This window comes from Osmia bicornis, chromosome 4 (genome assembly GCF_907164935.1).
Source record: "Osmia bicornis bicornis chromosome 4, iOsmBic2.1, whole genome shotgun sequence".
Classification (NCBI taxonomy): Eukaryota; Metazoa; Arthropoda; class Insecta; order Hymenoptera; family Megachilidae; genus Osmia; species Osmia bicornis.
Genome location: NC_060219.1, coordinates 7,432,184 through 7,451,489, shown reverse-complemented (window position 1 = coordinate 7,451,489; position 19,306 = coordinate 7,432,184). Strand labels below are relative to the sequence as shown.

Here is a 19,306-nt window from a genome sequence, read left to right as displayed (position 1 = left end):
TTTTTTAACATCAGAAGATAATTGATTTCTGTTTGCCTTTTTACCTCGAAGAACATTTTTTTTTACAACCGTTTCCGGTACGACGCAGCGTGAGATATTTGCCAGTAACGGCAGCCAAGAAACGACCCGGTAAAGATCTTGTTATATCGATGCAAATGCAAAATCAAACAGTCCGAAGTTTCTTGTAACACAGTGTCGGAAGTGATTTATCTCGAGTCCACAAAATAGTTTGTTCTGCACGTCTTGGGAATCATGAACTCGACGATGCTATACAGAATTTCCAGCACCGCGTTGCTGACACGTTTACTCATATTCAACGATTTATTTATGCTCACCGTTCGAATACTTACGAAAGAAAATACAACTCTGAATGGAATACCGTTCGATGTACGTTTCCAAGTAATTCAAACTTTCTACAACACGATTATTTATCAGCATATAATTTCCATTACGTATCGAACTGAAAATACAATTGATTGCGCGATACGTTAAAAACGACACAAAGAAATTGTCGGTGATTTCAACGTATACTGTACTCATTTCAAAACTAAATATTCGAGAGGAGTAATTCGATAACCGCAAAGTAAACTCTGATTCGTTTTCCAATTATTTATTCATCCTTCTAAATTGATAACCTTTTTTATTCGACAACGAAGTGTCACCAACTTACTTATTTAAATCAATCGAATTCGTGGATTGTACTAAATTCATAATCAAATAAATTGAGCAGAAAATATAAAATAGGAGATATTAAAATCTAATACAAAGAGATCGATTTCTGTTTCAGAAAATAAAGAAATTCAATTAATTTAATTATCCCTCGCGGAAAAGGACGAAATTAGAATACGTCTTCATTTGACCTATTCTACTTATCAAACATTGTATCGAATGAAAATCCATATTTTATCGTAAGCCCACGGTTTTCCATAAAACTGGCAATCTAAAATGGGAGTTCTGTTCTGTACCAAGGACAAGAGGTAGCAGATCGGTCACAGGGAGGAAGTAATTTTTAAAAGATTCAAGGGCTCGAGCTACTCCCGGAGGCTCGAGTATCAGTTTCACGTCGAACTCTTATGAGAAAATCGATGTCGACATCGAATCGAAGCCGAGCATCTCGACGAGGAGAGCAGCGTGGTGGCGATGCAGTCAGGTAAAGTAGGGTGATATACATAAGAAGAATCAGGATAAGGTCCCGGTCGAGTGGTGTGGCCAGATCGACGTCTTTCGAGGATTTAAAATCTATGGAACCTCTACTCGATAACGCTATAAATCCGAAGGAACAAAAGCGATCGTCTTCCGTCCTTGTACATAAGATTTAATCTCAAGCCGTATTCGAATATCAGTTATTTTATATCATGAAATTATGCTGGACGCGGATCAAAATTAACGGATCAAAAATTAATGACCATACACAATTAGCATCTAGTAACAGACGCGTCAAGTTTACCCGTTATAATTAATCCCAAATATTGCTCGTCAATTGCGATTGCCACTGAATTCACGTTGATTAACGATCACCGTTTAATGAATACCTGGTCGCGTAGTCATCGCGTTTACGTGCGTCGTCGTGCAAAACCGGTTCGCCAAATATTTCCGGAAAATATTATTACATTAGCTCGTCGCGATAAGCATCGCTTTGTTCCGGAACTTCTTCGTTAACAGGTACGTTGCAATTATCGCGGGAACGCTGGCAATATCCCCATTTTCATGAGAGGACAACGCCGAAACCGCGTAACGGTAATATTATTGCAGTCTATGACAATCCGCATTACAGTGTGCCAATATAGTGCGGCAGAAAGCAGTTCATAGAGGAAGCCGACGCGAGCGTCTCGTATCGGAGTACTTTAACTAAGACCGTAAAAGATAATACTAACCGCGGAAATCGTTTTCAATTTCTTGCTCGCCTGCTCTTTTCCTCCCCTTTTCTGTTAACGCGTCCGGAAATTGGTACGAACCATCGACGTGGACACGAATACGTCGCAATGTTTCCTTTTTTATATACATACGGTCAACTAAACTCCGGAAAACCGATTTAAACGTTTCCGTTTGATAGAATTTACTGCTCTAAAATGTAACATTATTCCGAGGTACTTAAGTCTAAAGTACGATTAATTTGAGTCATGAAATGATATTAATTTCAGACAAAATTAAAAAAGAGAAAGGTATTCATTATTGCGATAGAATAACGCATTCAGCTGTTGTTCGTAGAAAATTTCACAGCATCCCTTTCCTACACGATTCGCGCTCGTATTCGGATCACGTAGCCGCCATACTTTATTATTATCACCGTGCCTCGTAAAACGGCCAGAACTGTCGTCCCACTTGGATACTTAAGAGTTCAACTTATAAGCAGAGTTGTCCGAGCATCGGTAATATCAAAGCTCGACTTGCTCGAGCGTATCTTCCCGAATTGGCCGGGCAAACGGTGAATTTTAAACGCGTACAAGTGAAAATTAAACACGGGTAACAATTGCAAGAGTTTGACACGTTTGAAACTCTTCCAACGTAAAGTTTCGAAGGTAAACGAAACAAGGATAGACCGACGAGAGGTTGAATCAATTGCGAACAAACACGTAAATAGATCGTACTTTAGGTATAAGGTAGATACTTATTATTTACTATCAGGTATGCTGTACATAATATTTCTTTTGCCTTACAAATATTATATAAAATTACAGTCGATCACGGAGAGTAACCTTGCACACCGTCTCGCGAACGCACTAGTATCCCACGCAGACAAGCGAAACAGACGCGCACCGCACGCACACCACACGCAAAATACGCCCGCTCGCTCGTTCGTTCGCGCCGGTAAACGTTTTATTAGATTCGCGGATGAAATCGGTGAACTTTCCCCTAAACGTTAAAAAAAAGAAAAAAAAAATACGATTCACGAAACACGGAATATACCTTTTTCAGCGACCTCCTCTTGTCGTTGGCATCTTTCGTTTCGAATCGTCGATCGGAATTACAACCCTTCCATTTAAACGCATAAACTCTGGTACGTAAAATGATTTGAAAATCCATAGGAAAAGTCACGTGTAACGCACGACGAATTCATCCTGTTGGATTATCCACCGTCGAGTATCTTTATTTCATGACGGCGAATCTGAGCAAAGAATAAAAATCGCGGGCGTGTAAGGGATGAAACGTTAGCTATTCGCTAGACACGTTATTCATGAACCTTTCTACACATCCTGGTTGTAATTCCGCTTAAAAGCAGCCAGATAAAAGAAAAGAAGGGTTTTAGAGAGACAGAAGAAGGACTGCACCCTTTTTGCTTGTTTCACAGAGGACCGCATCGCTACTGTCCGGACATTAGAGCAAAGAAAAAAAAAGAGGTGAATCGTATTTCGAGACACACCTAGGATCGTTGTTCGCGTTTATTGCCAGCTCGAATGGTCGTTCAACGAGAGAAACTGGAAGAAGTAGAAAGAAGGAAACAATGTGTCGTGCGTTACACGTGTCATTCGTTTCGATCGTTTGCTAATACAGGTGAAGACTGCTCCATTCGTTTCATTCTCGACAATTTACCCTTCTGACCCTAATTTTTCCACGGCTAATAAGAACTGTCATAATTTATAAAATATTCGTGATTCTAGGCAGGGTTACCGTTCAGAATATTAACACGCTGGCTGCCTGAAGGGGTTATCGGTAAACGACACCACGAATTTAATACAATCGTATAACTGAAATAAATTTTAATACTAATTAGGCAAAGTAAGATACGGCATTCAACGCGTTAAAATTCACCCGACACGGAACGAGTTAAAGAGCGAACAAACGATCGACTATGAACGGGATGGAAAGAAAATGGAGGAAATTCTATGAGCAGGAAATAGAAGAAGAATCGAACGGGGAAACACGGGGACGATGGACGAAACGAAAGGGAAAAACGTGTCGTTTGAGCAAAAAAGGAGATCGTTGGTGGTATTTCGTGGATCGACGCGCAATTATCTACACGCGCGACCAGAGAAACGTCTGCTCTTAATACGCGTCCGAGGATAGCATCGAATCCAGCGAAACAACCGCATGCTCCACGTGCTCGGAACGACCTTAACGGGCGGAAGTTTTCCCAGCTGGAGACTTGAAACTTATCCCATAGAGAAGGTCCGTTTCGAGTGGTACAAGTGGAATCTTGGATCGCGAGAAGGAACATCATCCACGAAACGCTTTCTTTTCTTTATCATCTTATACTTTCCTTACTTTCCTCGAAAACTTCCACCGTGTCCGCGAAACTGATCGACGTTACCCTTTAGTTACAGGCTCGCAGCAGACGCAACGGACAACGACGAAGAAATAGGCAGCCGACTGATGAACGCGTACTCGTCGAGTGTTATCTACGCGCGACGGTCGCGTGCCGCGAAAAGATGAAAAGAGGAAAAGAAAGAGCAATCGTAAAATCGTTGAGAAAGTCGTCCCATGAGTATCGTCGAGAAGTCGAAGAGAGCAGGAGTCAACGAGAGGATTCGCGTGGATGAAAAGAAGAAAAAGATCGAAACCAACTCGTCGACAGGTTGCCCTGTTCTTTTCGACCCTTCGCGCGCCTTATATACCTATAAATTTTTTTCTTTTATATAGATACACGTGTATGAGTGCCCTTTCTTCTGGATACTGTTCTTTGTTCGGTTTCTCAGGTGTATTCGAAGGGCGCGTGATCTCCCGATTGAACGACGAAGGAACGAGCCAGCCGCCCATTCTTTTCGCAACACCTACGCGATTCCGCGTATATCTACCTATTTATAATGCATCTATATATATATCATATTTATATATGTATATTCATATCGTCCTTCACGCGACACACCACCACACGCCTGTTCTCCATTCGAAAATTCGTTCTATGTTATCACACGTGCACGCTCACTTGTTCTTTGAAGAAAAATAACAACAGGTATGTATGTATTTGTGTGTTTATATAAGGTATGTATAAATACAACGACCGAAGTGTCCAAGCTTTTGATTGCTTTGAAAGAAAGGTAGAAAACTTGCCACTCGTACGGTGATGTCTGGGTATCTGATGAAAGTATTATTAATAATTTCATTTGAATTTTGTTTTTGTGTATGTAGAATGATGATAAATATAGAAATGTTAAATGTAATAAGTTTCGAAAAAATTGACATGTATCGTGCAAATAGTGAAGATGAAATTATGGTAATTAGTACGGGTCTGAATGGTGCCAGACACCATTTCCCTTGTACTCGTCTACCTTTCTAAGATTAATTAAACGTCGCTGATTCTCTTGGGGAAAGAGCGCGACGGGCTTGGACAGTTCGATCACGATTTTACACTTCTTCGCCAAGAGATGCAAATGGGAAGAGCGTTGCTTAATGTCGCGACGTTTCAGCATAATCATCGAACATCAGATGATACTGTCTCGATCGATACCAGACACCTCGAGTTTCGGAGCTTCGAGCAGCGCCTGCCTCGACCTTCCTCAACGTCGCGTCGCGTACTCGAGAATTCTCGTGCAAGATGCTCCCGAAACGGAAGTAGCCGTGCGATTATACGCGAGAACACCTCTTTTTGCTAGCGACACTTCGCGAACAATCGGAGACTACCTCGGAGAACAACGACCGCGATCCGTCGCACCTATAACTGTAATAAGCGTATTTCATAGAATTCAGCCGAAAGTGGAACGATACTCTCTCTCTCGTCTCCGTTTGCGACGGTTATCGTCGGTCGTTCCCGTTTCGCCGAGCATCCTGTTGGTTCGATTTCTCGGAAGAACAAGGTCGACGCAGATTGTCTAGGAGCTCCGATCGCGACGACGTTCAAAGAAACGTCGCGAAGCTAAATCTCGAAGACAGAAAAATATAGAGCGGAGCGTGTTATGAGAAGTATACGCCAGTGTGACTGCACGCGACGGAGTTACTTAGGATTTTTTTTTTTTTTTTTTTTTCGGGGCGATATTGTCATGAAGAGTTCCTTTCCTCGCGCCATTAACTTTGCCTATGTACAGACTGCGATCCAATTGTCCTACAGAGCGAAAATTTCAAACGAAAATTTTTTCTCGCCGACCTAAGTTACCTACCTCGAGATTGTCGTGATTCTTTTTGCAACATAAGACTAGTAATAAATCCAATTTCTTCAAATTTATAACTTAGGTCGTTCGCTTAATTTCTTGCTTAAATTATAAATCGAAAAGGTGAAATTTTCGCTCTAATGAAAAACACAAAGGGTCCTCGAGAGATCGTTCAACGCGAGCTAAGTGGTCGTTCCTTCGATCATCGTTCACTTTCCTCCCTTCACGATCCAGATAGACGATACACATTTGTGCGCTCGATACTCGCGCGAGGCACCTTGCACAATAGAAGCGTAAAACGTTTGCGTGAAACGATCATTTACAGATCAACGATTAGCTCTTATTCGTTAGACGGGTTAGACTACCAAAAGTTGCGCCACGGGCGACGCTCTAACTGGAATTTACAAGCTCTACCCAACCGTGGCGACCTGTCTAATAAATCTTTCGAAGTGAAAAAACAAACGGAAACTTGCTCGCGGCCGATGGAGAAACGAGTCGACCAATTCAACAAGCGACAACAGAGACTAGCCGAAATACATAATCAACCCTTCTTTCGGTCAATCTTTCTTTTCAACGAAACAATTAACGAACTCATTACAAGCCACGCAATGAAATCAACAGCAACGCTTTCAACAGAAAGAATGTTCAACCAATGTACACCCTCCTCTTTGTACGTACCTGCGCTACCGATCGAAAGTATGGAGTGGAAAAAAGAAAAATGAAAAAGGGGAAGAACGTAAAGTGAACGAGTTATGAGATGTAAATCAATTGCCATTCAATCTTTGACTACACAGATGAAAATTAAGATAAATCATAGAACGATCGCGTATGTTGATAATAAAAATGCCAGAATACTTATTAACATAAGATAAAAGGTGAGCATCAAACGAAAGGGACATTTTACAGTGGATATTCCTTTCTACGATGGCACAGTTTACCATATTCCTTTCTCGTTGATTCATCAGCACTTTGATCGGTAAAAGTACGTTTTTCCAGCTTTCACGCGGCGAAACTCTCGACTATTCGCTAAACATGGAAACGCAACGAAGAACAGTTTCGACATCGAGCAAAATAATCAATCGACCTGATATCGGTACGAATGATCGCTCGGGATGTCATGGACGTTCGTAAACTCGATTTAATATTGGAAGCATTTAACATTTCTTTAACATCCTTTAACGTTTAAAAAACACACTACGAACTGGTTCGCGATAGTCGAACGAAACGTAGTCCGGGGCAACGATCCTATCCTAATCAGTGTAAAAATCGATCAACCGTAAAACAAGGAATCTCAAAGCCGCCTCTCGCGTTCCGGATCAACGAGGGCGAGCTTAAAAAAGAAGAGCGACGCGCGAGAACACGAACACACGAACAGTTAAAAAACAGTCGGGGTCGTTAATCGATCATTCTAAAACGAACGTAAACACGAATATGTAGACTTCGCGAGTCGAGAGAAGAAGATGATGAAGAACGAGAAACATGAAGAGAAACGAAGCGATGATCGTATTAAAAACCTATAATATGCGACAGAAATAAAATTTCATTAAAATCTGTGCGCGTTCGCGAGCCGCGGTTTCGAGATTTCTAATTCTTCGAATTTGCGGGGAAGACGCACCAAATAGGATAATGGTGCAACTACACGCCAGCTGATGTATTAAAAAAAAAAAAGAGAGGGAAATTAAAAAAGAAAAAAGGCACTGGACGACAGGGAAACTAAAACGAAATCGTAATAAATCTTAAGTAAAAAAAAGAAGAAAAAAAAGAAAACTGTCTGCTCAATCCTGTGCACACAAAATCTCTGTATATACATAAGTACTCGTGTATATAAATGTCCTCCATGTGATCTCCATGGACGCGTTTATGTATATATGTATATTTATATATATATATATATATATATATAAAGAAGTCTCTGAATGAAAGGAAGTGTCCTAAGTAAAAACTGATACGAAGGAAAAGAAGAAAAATTGGCAGGCCCTGTGTATCTGGGTGTAAATATAAGTATGTGTTTACGTGTATTATCGACAGATAGGCGTGTGTAAGCCCTACACGACGAATATCGACAGTAGAAATATTATCTTGGTAACGTCTCTCGTAAAGTTAACAATAATAACAGATTATTACGAGATACTCATTAATACGTATAATAATATGTACAAGCTACATTTTGGTTTCCTCCTTCCTTCTTCCCACGAGATTCGAATCCCTTGCTTCAACCAGCGATCCGAATAACTATCTATAGCGCTACGCGAGTATTCTATTTATTTATATAAAAAAAAAGAAAAAAAAAATGAAATAGAATGAAAAAAAAAATGTAAGAAAGTCAACGAAACACGTCTGGTAAAAGAAAAACGAAACCTGACAAGGTGTCTCGTTGAAACCTTCCTGTCGAACCTTTGATTGTCGACACAACTCTATCCTTCCTTATCATCCTGATAACAAAAAACACGCGAATGATGCTTTCGTATCGAGGCTTGCGATTGTCAGAGAAAGCGGTTACCACGCTTTCGTTAGGAAGAAAACAAGTTACCATATCGTGTGTGATTCACGCAACAGTCTATAAAATCTGTAAAACAGCGGAGAACAAGGATGTTGAAACGAGAGTGATCGTTTTCAAACGAACCGATAAATAAGATACGGTAGGGATGAGAACGAGAATTTTAAATGAGACTAATTATTCGTAACAATAACGGACAATCGTTTCTCTCTATCTTAACGACCACATATAACTGTGTTAATGATTTTGTACGTACATCTACTACCGTTGACGTCGCACCTACAGACAAACGAAACATGACAAAGTGAAAACAACCGATATTCTAAGCGTAGAATACCTTTCAATATGATACAAAAACAGTATCAATGGTTCTCATCTAAACATCTAGCCTGATTGACAGTCTTCGATAAGAGGAATGCATTCCAAGAGAAAAATATATTATATAAAATGAATATTTTAGTTCATTTCACGTGAAGCCGTATGATGCTCGCTTATTTGTTAATCATCCTTTTTCTCATTTTTAGAAATCTTTGAAAGCTTTGCGATAGAGTGAAAAATATATATATGTATGTATGTGTGTGTATGTATGTATGTATGTATGTATGTATGTATGTATGTATGTATGTAATATATATATATATATATATTTATATGCATGTGTTTAATCGAATTAATTGTAACTTCGCGTGGAACAAATTACTAAGAGACCTACCTAATGTCGTGTTTTACTACTTATTTAAATTACTAGCGGCTTGCCGATGAGACCAGGAGTAACAGACTCGTCGATTCGCTGCCGTCAGTCGACGCTTCACAGCGTGTGTCATGTTGCTACACTTAACGATCATCCTTGGTGGTAACCGTCGATGGTCATACCATTACCATGTCCTCGTCGACACTGATGATCGTAGGAAATGCATTGTCCGCGGAACTTTGCCTCTGGATTGGTTTCTTCCTTACGAGTCCATCTATTCGAGAACATCGAAACAAAGAACGTTATCAATTTTTATTTTGAAGTAAACGATTGATTAATGCTATGAAATCTGAACATCGAAGCTTCCAAGTATTTCCTACAATCTGTTTCAATTACTATAATCCAGAAATACCGACTAATATCGGTGTACAAACAAGAAATGTATATTGATGAATCACTCTGCGGCAAGTACAAAATTGGATACGAGTCTCTGCTCGTAAACAACATTGACCTAAATCGTTGGAATGCTTACAGCTCGATCCTTCTTTCTCCCTCCTCATAAAACGTTATCAGGATTAAGGATAGCGCAATACATTACCGGCAGAAGATGGAAGAAGATCATCGAGGGACCCATCATCCAGGTCCGTGGCAGATAGAAGTAGGTCGTCGTCTGAAGAAGCTCTCGTTAGGCTAGGGAGAGTCGAAGTTAATAGGGCCTTTTCCTTCTGGATTTCCTGTATATGATCGACGAGAATTGCTTCTTCTTCGTCGCCTCGATCTCTGTCCCGATCCGTAGGGCCGCATCTCGCGGTTGCGTTCGGGGTCGCCGCGTTCAATTCTTCTGGACTGAAGATCTTCGAGGATCGTAAACTGGATAAACGATGAGTCGCCGTGTGACAGGCTGACTCCAGAGTATTTATATCGGCTAAAGTCGCTCGCACGACTCTAAGTTTTTCTTGGACGATAGTCTCAACGCAACAGGTTTGCCTGCCAACGTCTTGCAAGGAATCTTGCGCTGGTAACGCTCTGTTCGTCCTCAAGATGCACGGCGCGAAGACTATCGCCAAGGCTGACGGTGACATACGATTGTCCACTTCGTGAAGTGCCACTCTTGCCAGATGGACGATCAGTCGTTCCATCAGATCGAAGTTAGGCTTGGGCAGCTTCTTCAGGATGGCGAAAAGCGTGCTGATTCGATCGCGAGGATCCGTCAGATTAGCAGCGTGCAGGAAATCATCGTAATACTCGAACGTCAGCAGAGGCTCGGGCATATCCCGAAAGAAACTTTTCAATACCGCTGCCAACACGTGTACCTGATAGTTCTCGAAATCCACCTTCTCTAAATCACCTTCGTCCATTTTCAATTTCAACTCCTTCACTTTGGAACTGACACCGCTCTTTCGATAGATGCCCTCCGTGTAAAGACCGTGCATCTCTATAGTCGTGATCAATCGATCCACCACCACTGGCACTTTGCCGTCGCCACAGTCTAGTTTGTACAACGGTACACCGAAAACTTTATGCGAGTTCATCTCGTGCAACGACGCATCCTTTCCGCACTCCGCTGATGCTCTCATGTAGCACTTTTTGTGACAAGTCAACTTGCAATCTAAACAATTATAATTAATGATTAAGAATGATATAAGATGATATTAATAACGAAGAACAGAATACTTACTTTGACATACAAGTCCTCGCTCGATAGGCCACATAAAGAAAGACGTGCACACCTCACAGGCTGTAGGTATGTTTATGATAGTTAACTGGAACATATGATTACCATGTCGCGTGGGCTCCTCTTGCTTTCGTTTCTTTTCCTTCTTACGTTTACTTTTACTCTGTTTCTCCGGTGCTTCGGTTTTGACTAGCGTCATAAATTCGTTCATGAATCCTCGGAAAGCATTTACGCCCATCGTTACCGGAAAATCTTCGGTGGTATTCTCTTGTTTGCACACCGTTTCCATCACGTGCAAGAAGTTCGCGATCAGATCGGTGTATTTGATGTTGCCCTCGACGCGTTGTTGTATAGCAACGCTGTAAGTGATCACTAGATCGTCCTTAAATTTACGCAGAGCTTGTTTAAACACGCGATCTACTTCGCTGGGTTTTCTGCCCTCCTCTTGACCCTCCATTATGTATATCTTCTTCGTAATGAAATCCTGCATCAGTGCTAATTCCTTCGCATCGGATATTATCTTGTCCGTACTGTCCGAGAAAGCTGATGTGCCGGTTAAGCTGAACTTGGGCGCTACCGTTTGTTTCGAAGCGTCGTAAGGTGTACGAGGTGGTTTCCGGTTTTTTCGTCTTCCCGGAGTGTTCGCTAAGATGCACGGCATTTTAAGTACACCGCCGTTTTGAATACATTTCACGTGATACAACTGCTTGCAATCGATGCACTTGTAGCCCTGCGTTACGAACGCGTCCATCTTTTCGTGACAGCAAACACAGACGTCGTCTTTGGCGAACCTTGCTACTTTTCTAAAACAATGACCGGCCAAGGTGAAAAGATTGCCCTTCCATTCTAGAAGATTCATTCCAGGAGCGAGTTTCAAATCGTTCGGACTTGTATCGGTTCCAGCTTTGTCTTCGCTGAGTCCCGATATCTTCGTAGCTGGATCCGAATTTCTTCTTCTTAGCTCGAGGGTCGTTATAGCATTCGATCTCATACGTTTACCAGGTTGTTGCGTCTTCGATCCGGATTCATTTTTATTCACGGGCCAATCGGTCACCGATCTTGATGCAACTTCGTGTGGGCTATCTTTTCGAGTTCTTACGTTCGTAGACTTGTGCAGATCGCTCTCCTTGATGGTACCCAAGAAGAGACTCTTTGTTTCTCCAGAACCAGCTTCTGATACGCTCTCGCCCATGGACCGACATTGGACTTCGCGAGACGGTCGGTTCCTTCTCGCACTTCTAACAGGTACATCCGGTTCACACTTTTCCTTCGGTCTTGAGTTCTTCTCCTTGGACGTTGTTCCTTTCAGCAGAGAACTCTTCAAGACATTTTCATCGTTCACGGCATCCAGCTTCATAGACGTATCACCTTCCGAATTTTGTCTTCTTAAGTAATTGAAGTGAACGTAGGTCTGATCGCGTCTTGCAGAGGAAGCTGGTACATTTTCGATTCGCTCGCTTGGTACGTTATTGTCGCTCAATCTACGTTGTTCCCTACCCGAAGAGCTTTCCATGTGAACGAAACGTTCGTTCGGATCCAGTTTCACGTTATAATTCGACGCTTCGTGCGGTTTCTCTTGTTGCGTTTGGTCAAACATATTGTCGGTAATATTTTTGTAACAAGAAACATTTGGTGAACGGGTTAACGTTGTTTTCTGCGGACCAGACAACAAGTAATCACTATAATTAATGGACGAAAGGTCTGCTCTACGACGCCAGACATCTGAATTTGGACTATGCGATAAGTTTACGTTAGACTGGTGGTATTTTATTTCGCGGGGACTTGGGAATGGTGGAGTGGCATTGAAAACAGGCGGAGCACTATGTACAGCGCTTGGAATCTCCGTATCAGTTTCTCCATCGCTGTAGCCTGTCGATGAACTATCCGCTCGTTTATTAACCGACGACAACCGACTGGAAGCATTCATCAGGCCTGTGTTTGTTGCAACCACCGGCGACTGATCGCCCCGCTTTGTTCTGGTGCTCGGTACAGGTTTAGAGTAAGAATTTTCTTGCGACTCGGAGCTGTTTACGCTAACTTGAGATTCATAGCTCCTTAAACTGGTCAAACTTTCCAAACTGCTTTTACGCTCATTAAAATCTTCAGAAGTAAACGATGGCTCTGTATTTCTTAAGATAGCGCTAGATTCCTGTAATATTCTTGTGGTTGGCGTAACTTTACGCTTGGAATATGACATACTCGTATCGATATTGCTATCTCGAAGTATATTGTCCGCTCTGCAATTGACACCGTACTGTAGTTATGCACCTAAAAATGTTTCTAATCTAAAAATATAATATTTATTTACCTTGTCGATGGTAAACGATTTTGATATTCCGATTTGCGAAGGGTGTTGTATTCCAGAAGTCCATGATCTTCCGTCAGCGATCTGTGTATTGAAATTAAAGCATAAATACCGGTATTCGTAAACACTTACGATGTGAATCTTTCCGTAAGAATACTTACTCGTCGCTATCCCTCAGTCGGGAGTATATCTTGCTATTGTCATACGCAAGCTCTTTTTGATCCTGACTTTCCTTATACTCCCCAATTTTACCGACGAGCAACTTCTTCTGTTTCTTGAGCTCCGCGAAAGCTTTTCTCGCGTTATTACCCCGGACATGAGCTTGAAAGGTAATTACACAGGATTTCAACTTCTTAAACCAACTTTGCTGTTTGTATGCCCTCCAAGCGGATTGAATATGAGTAGCAGCTTCGATTCTGGAGCGTAAGGAATGCGCAAATCTTTGAGCAATTACCATTCTCCAGAACGATTGTATTTGTACAACTGCATTTCTTAGTCTAAGAAATTTCCTTCTTTCCAGACAAGCTCGGAACCATTTCTGTATAGTTGTAATACTTGTAATAATTTGCTGATGTAGCTCTATGTCCAACTTAATCTTTTCCGATTCTCGGAGAAATACTTTAGTTGTTCCAAGCTGGTAATTATCTCTGTTGAGATTCAACGTTAACAGAAAATCTCTAACGTCTGATTGAGAGCTCAACAGACCCTTAGGTAGTAACATTCTATAAAGTTGAATGAATTCTTCGTATGTTAATCGAACATTAAATCCAGCTTGTCTTATTCGAACTGTTTCTAACATTCCTGTGTATCGTAATTGTCGTTGCACAGTTTCCTCGTCAAATTCATTTGGTACTTTATTAGCATTGCTCTTAATGCATCTGATGAAGAACGGATTTGCTTGATTTAAAGTATCCATAAGACTATGCAAACTTTGTTGGAACTGTGCCGATACTGTCATGGGTTGTTTTCTTGCTTTTCCGGGTCCGGTACCGTAGCTCTGTATTCTTCCAGCAAGAGTCTTTACGGTTTGAAGATTTTTTAAACCTTTCTTGCCACGTTCTCTTGGTCGAAACGATTTGTTTTTCCTGTAAATGTTTAATTAAAAGTTTCCGGTGCTACTGAATGATTAAGGAATTCCTTTTCCTATTTTTTGAGTACTTGTTAAATAAATATACAAAATATAATTTTTAATTTAGAACATAAATTTAGTTAATATTATTATGCACGATGAAAAAACAGGAAAAGGAAGATATATAATTCTTACAGTGACATAAATGGCATTGCAAATATATTCAACAACTATGAGATATAAGTAGCAAACGTTTAGCATAATATTGTAATAATTGAAGTGATTAGGTCATAAGAGTAGATGTAACAAGCATGTGATAATAAGTTTAACTATGTAGAAAGATAGTGACTAGTGAGTTTAAATGTGCCTAATAATACAAAGGAAATAAAGTTTGATCACTGCACTAGATAAATGCATGATTAATATTAATAACAAGCTGTTTACATTCTTAAAAACTACTAATTTCAGTTAATCTCTTTGTTAATTGATGAATGTATAATTTAATATGATGTTTTCGATCTGTTAGATATTTTAGAAAGGATATTATCATGCAATTAACTGCAGTTAGCAATAGAGGATGTGCTGCTAATAAGACGAGAAATTCAGAAATAAGATTCTTTGAATTAAATTTGTTTCTTGCAGTGTACTGTACAAATTAACCCATTGAATATACACCTCTAAGCAATATTACTGATCTCTAATTGTTCTCTAATTAAACTTAAATAGATTAATTGATACATTTTCCAACCAAACAATAAGAAACTGCCACTGTGAAATTAACATGCATCAATTTTAGCTAAAAGTACAGACAAACAAAGAAAAAACAAAACAACAAATCATTAAAACGTGATGATTAAAAGACGATAAGTAAGGGATAATGATCGTGAATATTATGGTAGAATCAAAGAAAAAGAAAAATGTATTCTGTGATTGCTATAAAACACGTGAAAATTTCGGAAAAATAATGAATACTCATAGAAAGCTGTAAAGTGATTTTGCATGGGAAGACCATCGATATCCTATTAAAATGCTATTACCTATCGAGAAATATCCTTCACCCAGAATTACTATAGAGCGCACACTACCTTTTATAATAGCGCAGTGAGTTTTTTGTAGCTTAAATTACAATACATTAAGTAGATACTGTTTACATACATGACTATTTGATTAGCGCGTTCCATGACGTTTGCTTCGTCTTTTGGAAGCACCCTCTCTAGCGGAGTATGAGTATCTCGTCTGAGTTTATTATTACTATGAGGCTGGTCTTCCCTGCCCCTTATTAAGTAACCCTTCATTGTGGTGACATTTGACGGGTGTTGCGTTTGGTTAATGTTTCGAAATTGTGGCCACGACAATCGGTTGTTGTTTACATTGTCGTTGGTTTCGAGTTGTATGGAAGATAATGTGGTAGTGGGTATAGCTGATGGTATGCAGACACTGCGCTGCTTCTGATAGCTTGGTGGACGATTATGTTTGTGAGAACTGAAAAAGTCTCTCATGCTTAGTTTCCTGATAGTTTTTCATATAAACTAACTAAACATTGATATTGTTTATTTTGAATATTTCATTCGCATTATCATCTTTCACCGGAAAATTTGTTTCATGAGTGACTCCAATGGAATAAAAGGCGAATTTTAATGATCGATATGAATCATATAAATAAAAAAAGTTGTTGCTGCATTGGTAATCATGCTAGAGAATAATAGCAAGTAAAATTGCATATCTTTAAATGACAGGATGTAACTGTATGACGAAAGTTATGAATATCGCACTCTAATCACACTTAATACAAAAAGTGCATACATATAAATCTAAACAATACTTTTAACACAAAAAGAAACTTGAAAACGTTATATGGATTTACAAGATATAATAACTTGCTGTTCTATTGTAAAGTCAATTGAAACTTGGATTCAGTGTGCTGTTAATACTTTTGTTTGATGCATCGTTAAACATAAGCATTGTAAATCCATAGTATATCTTAGTCTAAAAGAATGTATAGTTTACAAAAAGGACACATACAGTGGATCAAAAGACCACTTACGCGATTCGGTTAATAGTTAGATTGACGGTCGACAACGTCACAAGATGGCTACAGGGACAAAAGACATGTGGCCAATGTAAATATAATCAACGTATGCTTTAATTATAAACACATAGGAACTTCTTCAGCTTGATGCAAATATTATTAACGCACAACGTAGATATATATTTTATAGGGTGAGACAATATGCAGATTAAAACATATTTGAAAACAAGCGCAATAACATTGGCATTTGTTTATCACGTTCATTATTATTTAACTAATAAATGTTCTTCTATATTGTGAGTATACAAGCATTTAACTTTCTTTTTTGAGTCACCCTTGATGAAAGTAAAAGTAATAAAAAGAAATTAAATAGAAAAATAATGTATACCTTATCAAATTCTCGTTCGGCGTCCTATACCTGTTTTGTACAGATGCTTTTGTACCATCGGCTGAAAGAAAAGTCATTTACACGTTATTATTACTATACTACATCTAAAGAATTATGTTTCATCACGACGCAACAAGCACTTACCTCTACCATGTCTATGAGCTCGACCAGCTTCTTGGAAAGCAAAATGAGCACGAAAAAATGCTCGAAGTATCGCCCATCTGAATACAGCAACCGGATCTGCACCCACTAATTCCCGAACAAAAGCAAGGGAAGAATTTTTCAATACACCAACTACTCCGTCGGGTCGCATCAAGTCCAAATTCTTTTCTCTCATGTTAGCAGCTTGGTATTTAACAGCCCCGGCATAATGACGTACAACAAAAGCTGCTTCGCGTCGTTGTGGTGCCTCGTAAAATGGATTGTCTTTGTGTACTGAATTAAATTTTTGTAGCAATGTTTCATTCGTTGCACCCGGAAAGCTATTATAAATTTCATTAACATTTAAAAACATACAATACGGATTGATTTCCGTAAAATAACGGAAAAATATGATACCAACTTGCACTGATCATCTAAGAGACAGAGAAGGCCATTCGGCTTTCCTTCGATTAAGTTTAAACAGCCGGAATTATCACTGTATCCGATATCTGTCCACCTAATCCCCTGCTTTCTGTACTCTCGTTGTTCATATTGAAAAACATGTTGATTGAAATAATGTTGTAACTGTTCGTTTGCATAATTTATACATAATTGTTCGAAACTATTGCACGTTTTAAAATCTTCGAAACCAAAAATATCTAATACACCAATGCTATTGCCTTGATGATCTCTGAGAGTATCTTTTTTTGAAAGCAAAGCATGATTCACCTGAATACAAAATCTTATTTTTAATCAATTTTAAGATACATTTCGCAAATAAAGAAATAACATTTTTACCTGCAGCACAATCCAATCAAACAAAGCTCCATACAAACATTTGGCCATAGCATCTCTCGCCGCGATTGCTTCCGGAAGTCTATAGTTAATTACTAAAGTTTCTCCGGAAGCCCTCGCACGTTTGGCGGTAAGTGCGGCCAAAAGGGTCTCCTGTTTGACTCTAAGGAGTTCAGATATCAATGCAACCACTTCAGGATTTTTCACTCCGACAGCTTCATCGTGATGGTGATAAGATTTTCTCGGCTGAAATTCCACATTGCCTGGAATAATGAAATAGGTTAGTTTGTTTTATTAAGAAACATCAAAATAATATGCTAATCACCGAGTAGAAGAACAGCTGACAGAACTGCAAACAATCGTCTCTGTTTTTCTGGTGTAAATCCAACCATTTCCATAGATTGTTTCAGTCTCGAAAATTCATGTCGCTCGTCGATATTTTCCAATCCATAACAACCACTTTTGTTTAAATAATTATAACGATCACAACTTTCTAAATGCAGAAGTTGTTTTTCCTGTTCACTTGCACCAGCCAAGAGGTAATAGAATACATGGTAATTTCTTTCATTTCGTCCTTGAGAAACTATTCTTGATTTTTCCAAAAGATACTTTTGTACAACAGCCCTAATAATAGCATTATCATAAGCTCCGATAATTTTTTCAATACGTTACAAGATGATTCTAATATATTGTACATGAAAAGCTTACCCGTGCACCATTCCATTTTCTTTGTAATTCACCTGTATGAATTTACCGAACCGACTACTGTTGTTGTTGTGTGCAGTTTTTGCGTTTCCGAATGCTTCTAGTACTGGACCAGCGCTAAGTATTGTCTGTTCAACACCACTACCGTGAGAACCTTTCTGGCTAAGTGCTGTTAAATGATGCAGTAAAAAATTTGTTGATTCTGTTTTACCAGAACCACTCTCACCGCTAATAACAATGCATTGATTTCTTTTTTCTTTAAGCATGCAGTGGTAAGCTGCATCAGCTATGGCAAATATATGTGGAGGTATATCTGGCCCCAATCTTCTGTTTTGATAGAGTTTTACATATTTTGGATTATAGATAGGATAGAATTTAAAGGGATTCAATGCAATTAATATGCTGCCAACATATGTATATATGTTTCCAGCTAAAAACCTAGCCCGAAGGTTGTCCAATAGGGTTTGTTCATTAAGATCTGGTAGCTGACATAGATCTGGATATTCTTTGTCACGTGGTTGATACAGGAATCTATTAAAATAGTCCTTTAAGAGTTGTGGATCCATGGGAAATCTACTGTCTGACCATAAATAATCTGATTGCTTTTTTCGCAAGTAAAACCTGAATATAAAGAATTTCTCGTTATTTTGTTTATAATCTTAGTTAATTTTATTCATTACCTGTAATATTCTTGTTGTGCTGCACTTTTTGGCCATAGTAACATAAGAGCCACAGGACACTCGGATGGCCCAAGTCTTCTTTCTTTACACTCTTGCCCAACAGAATTTCCTACAACTTCTGCTAATTCGTAACCAACAGAAGGATCAACTAATCCAAGCCTTTCTATAATGCATTCCACTATCTCAGCTGATGAAGTTTGTTTTGTTGCTTTAATTGACAGTGCTTCATATTCTGGGCTCCATTCACCCACAAATACTTGCACTACTCCTGAACCACAGTTGTCCATCTTCTTAACCCTGTAAGGTTT

General features: G+C 39.4%; 1 protein-coding gene across 8 annotated transcripts in view; it reads right to left on the bottom strand.

Annotated features, from left to right (window-relative positions):
* The window catches only part of LOC114873994 (unconventional myosin-IXAa-like), a 58,576-nt gene that overhangs the window by 36,595 nt on the left and 2,675 nt on the right, over positions 1 to 19,306 (bottom strand). For 5 of the 8 annotated variants that reach the window (XR_003789024.2, XR_003789025.2, XR_006829352.1 and 2 more), the window contains exons 4-16: positions 18,999 to 19,295; positions 18,322 to 18,939; positions 17,939 to 18,237; positions 17,617 to 17,876; positions 17,240 to 17,547; positions 16,822 to 17,159; positions 16,678 to 16,738; positions 15,416 to 15,742; positions 13,353 to 14,276; positions 13,195 to 13,275; positions 10,890 to 13,123; positions 9,810 to 10,820; positions 9,233 to 9,485 (exon numbers count right to left, since the gene is read on the bottom strand). Coding sequence is in view for 1 of the 8 variants with exons in the window: in XM_046285519.1 (XP_046141475.1) it covers positions 9,388 to 9,485; positions 9,810 to 10,820; positions 10,890 to 13,123; positions 13,195 to 13,275; positions 13,353 to 14,276; positions 15,416 to 15,742; positions 16,678 to 16,738; positions 16,822 to 17,159; positions 17,240 to 17,547; positions 17,617 to 17,876; positions 17,939 to 18,237; positions 18,322 to 18,939; positions 18,999 to 19,285 (6,846 nt within the window). In the remaining 7 variants the exon portion in view is untranslated. Of the gene's footprint in view, positions 1 to 2,588; positions 9,486 to 9,809; positions 10,821 to 10,889; positions 13,124 to 13,194; positions 13,276 to 13,352; positions 14,277 to 15,415; positions 15,743 to 16,304; positions 16,353 to 16,677; positions 16,739 to 16,821; positions 17,160 to 17,239; positions 17,548 to 17,616; positions 17,877 to 17,938; positions 18,238 to 18,321; positions 18,940 to 18,998; positions 19,296 to 19,306 lie in introns of those variants that run through there. The other 3 variants (XR_006829353.1, XM_046285519.1, XR_006829354.1) reach the window with 3 other exon arrangements.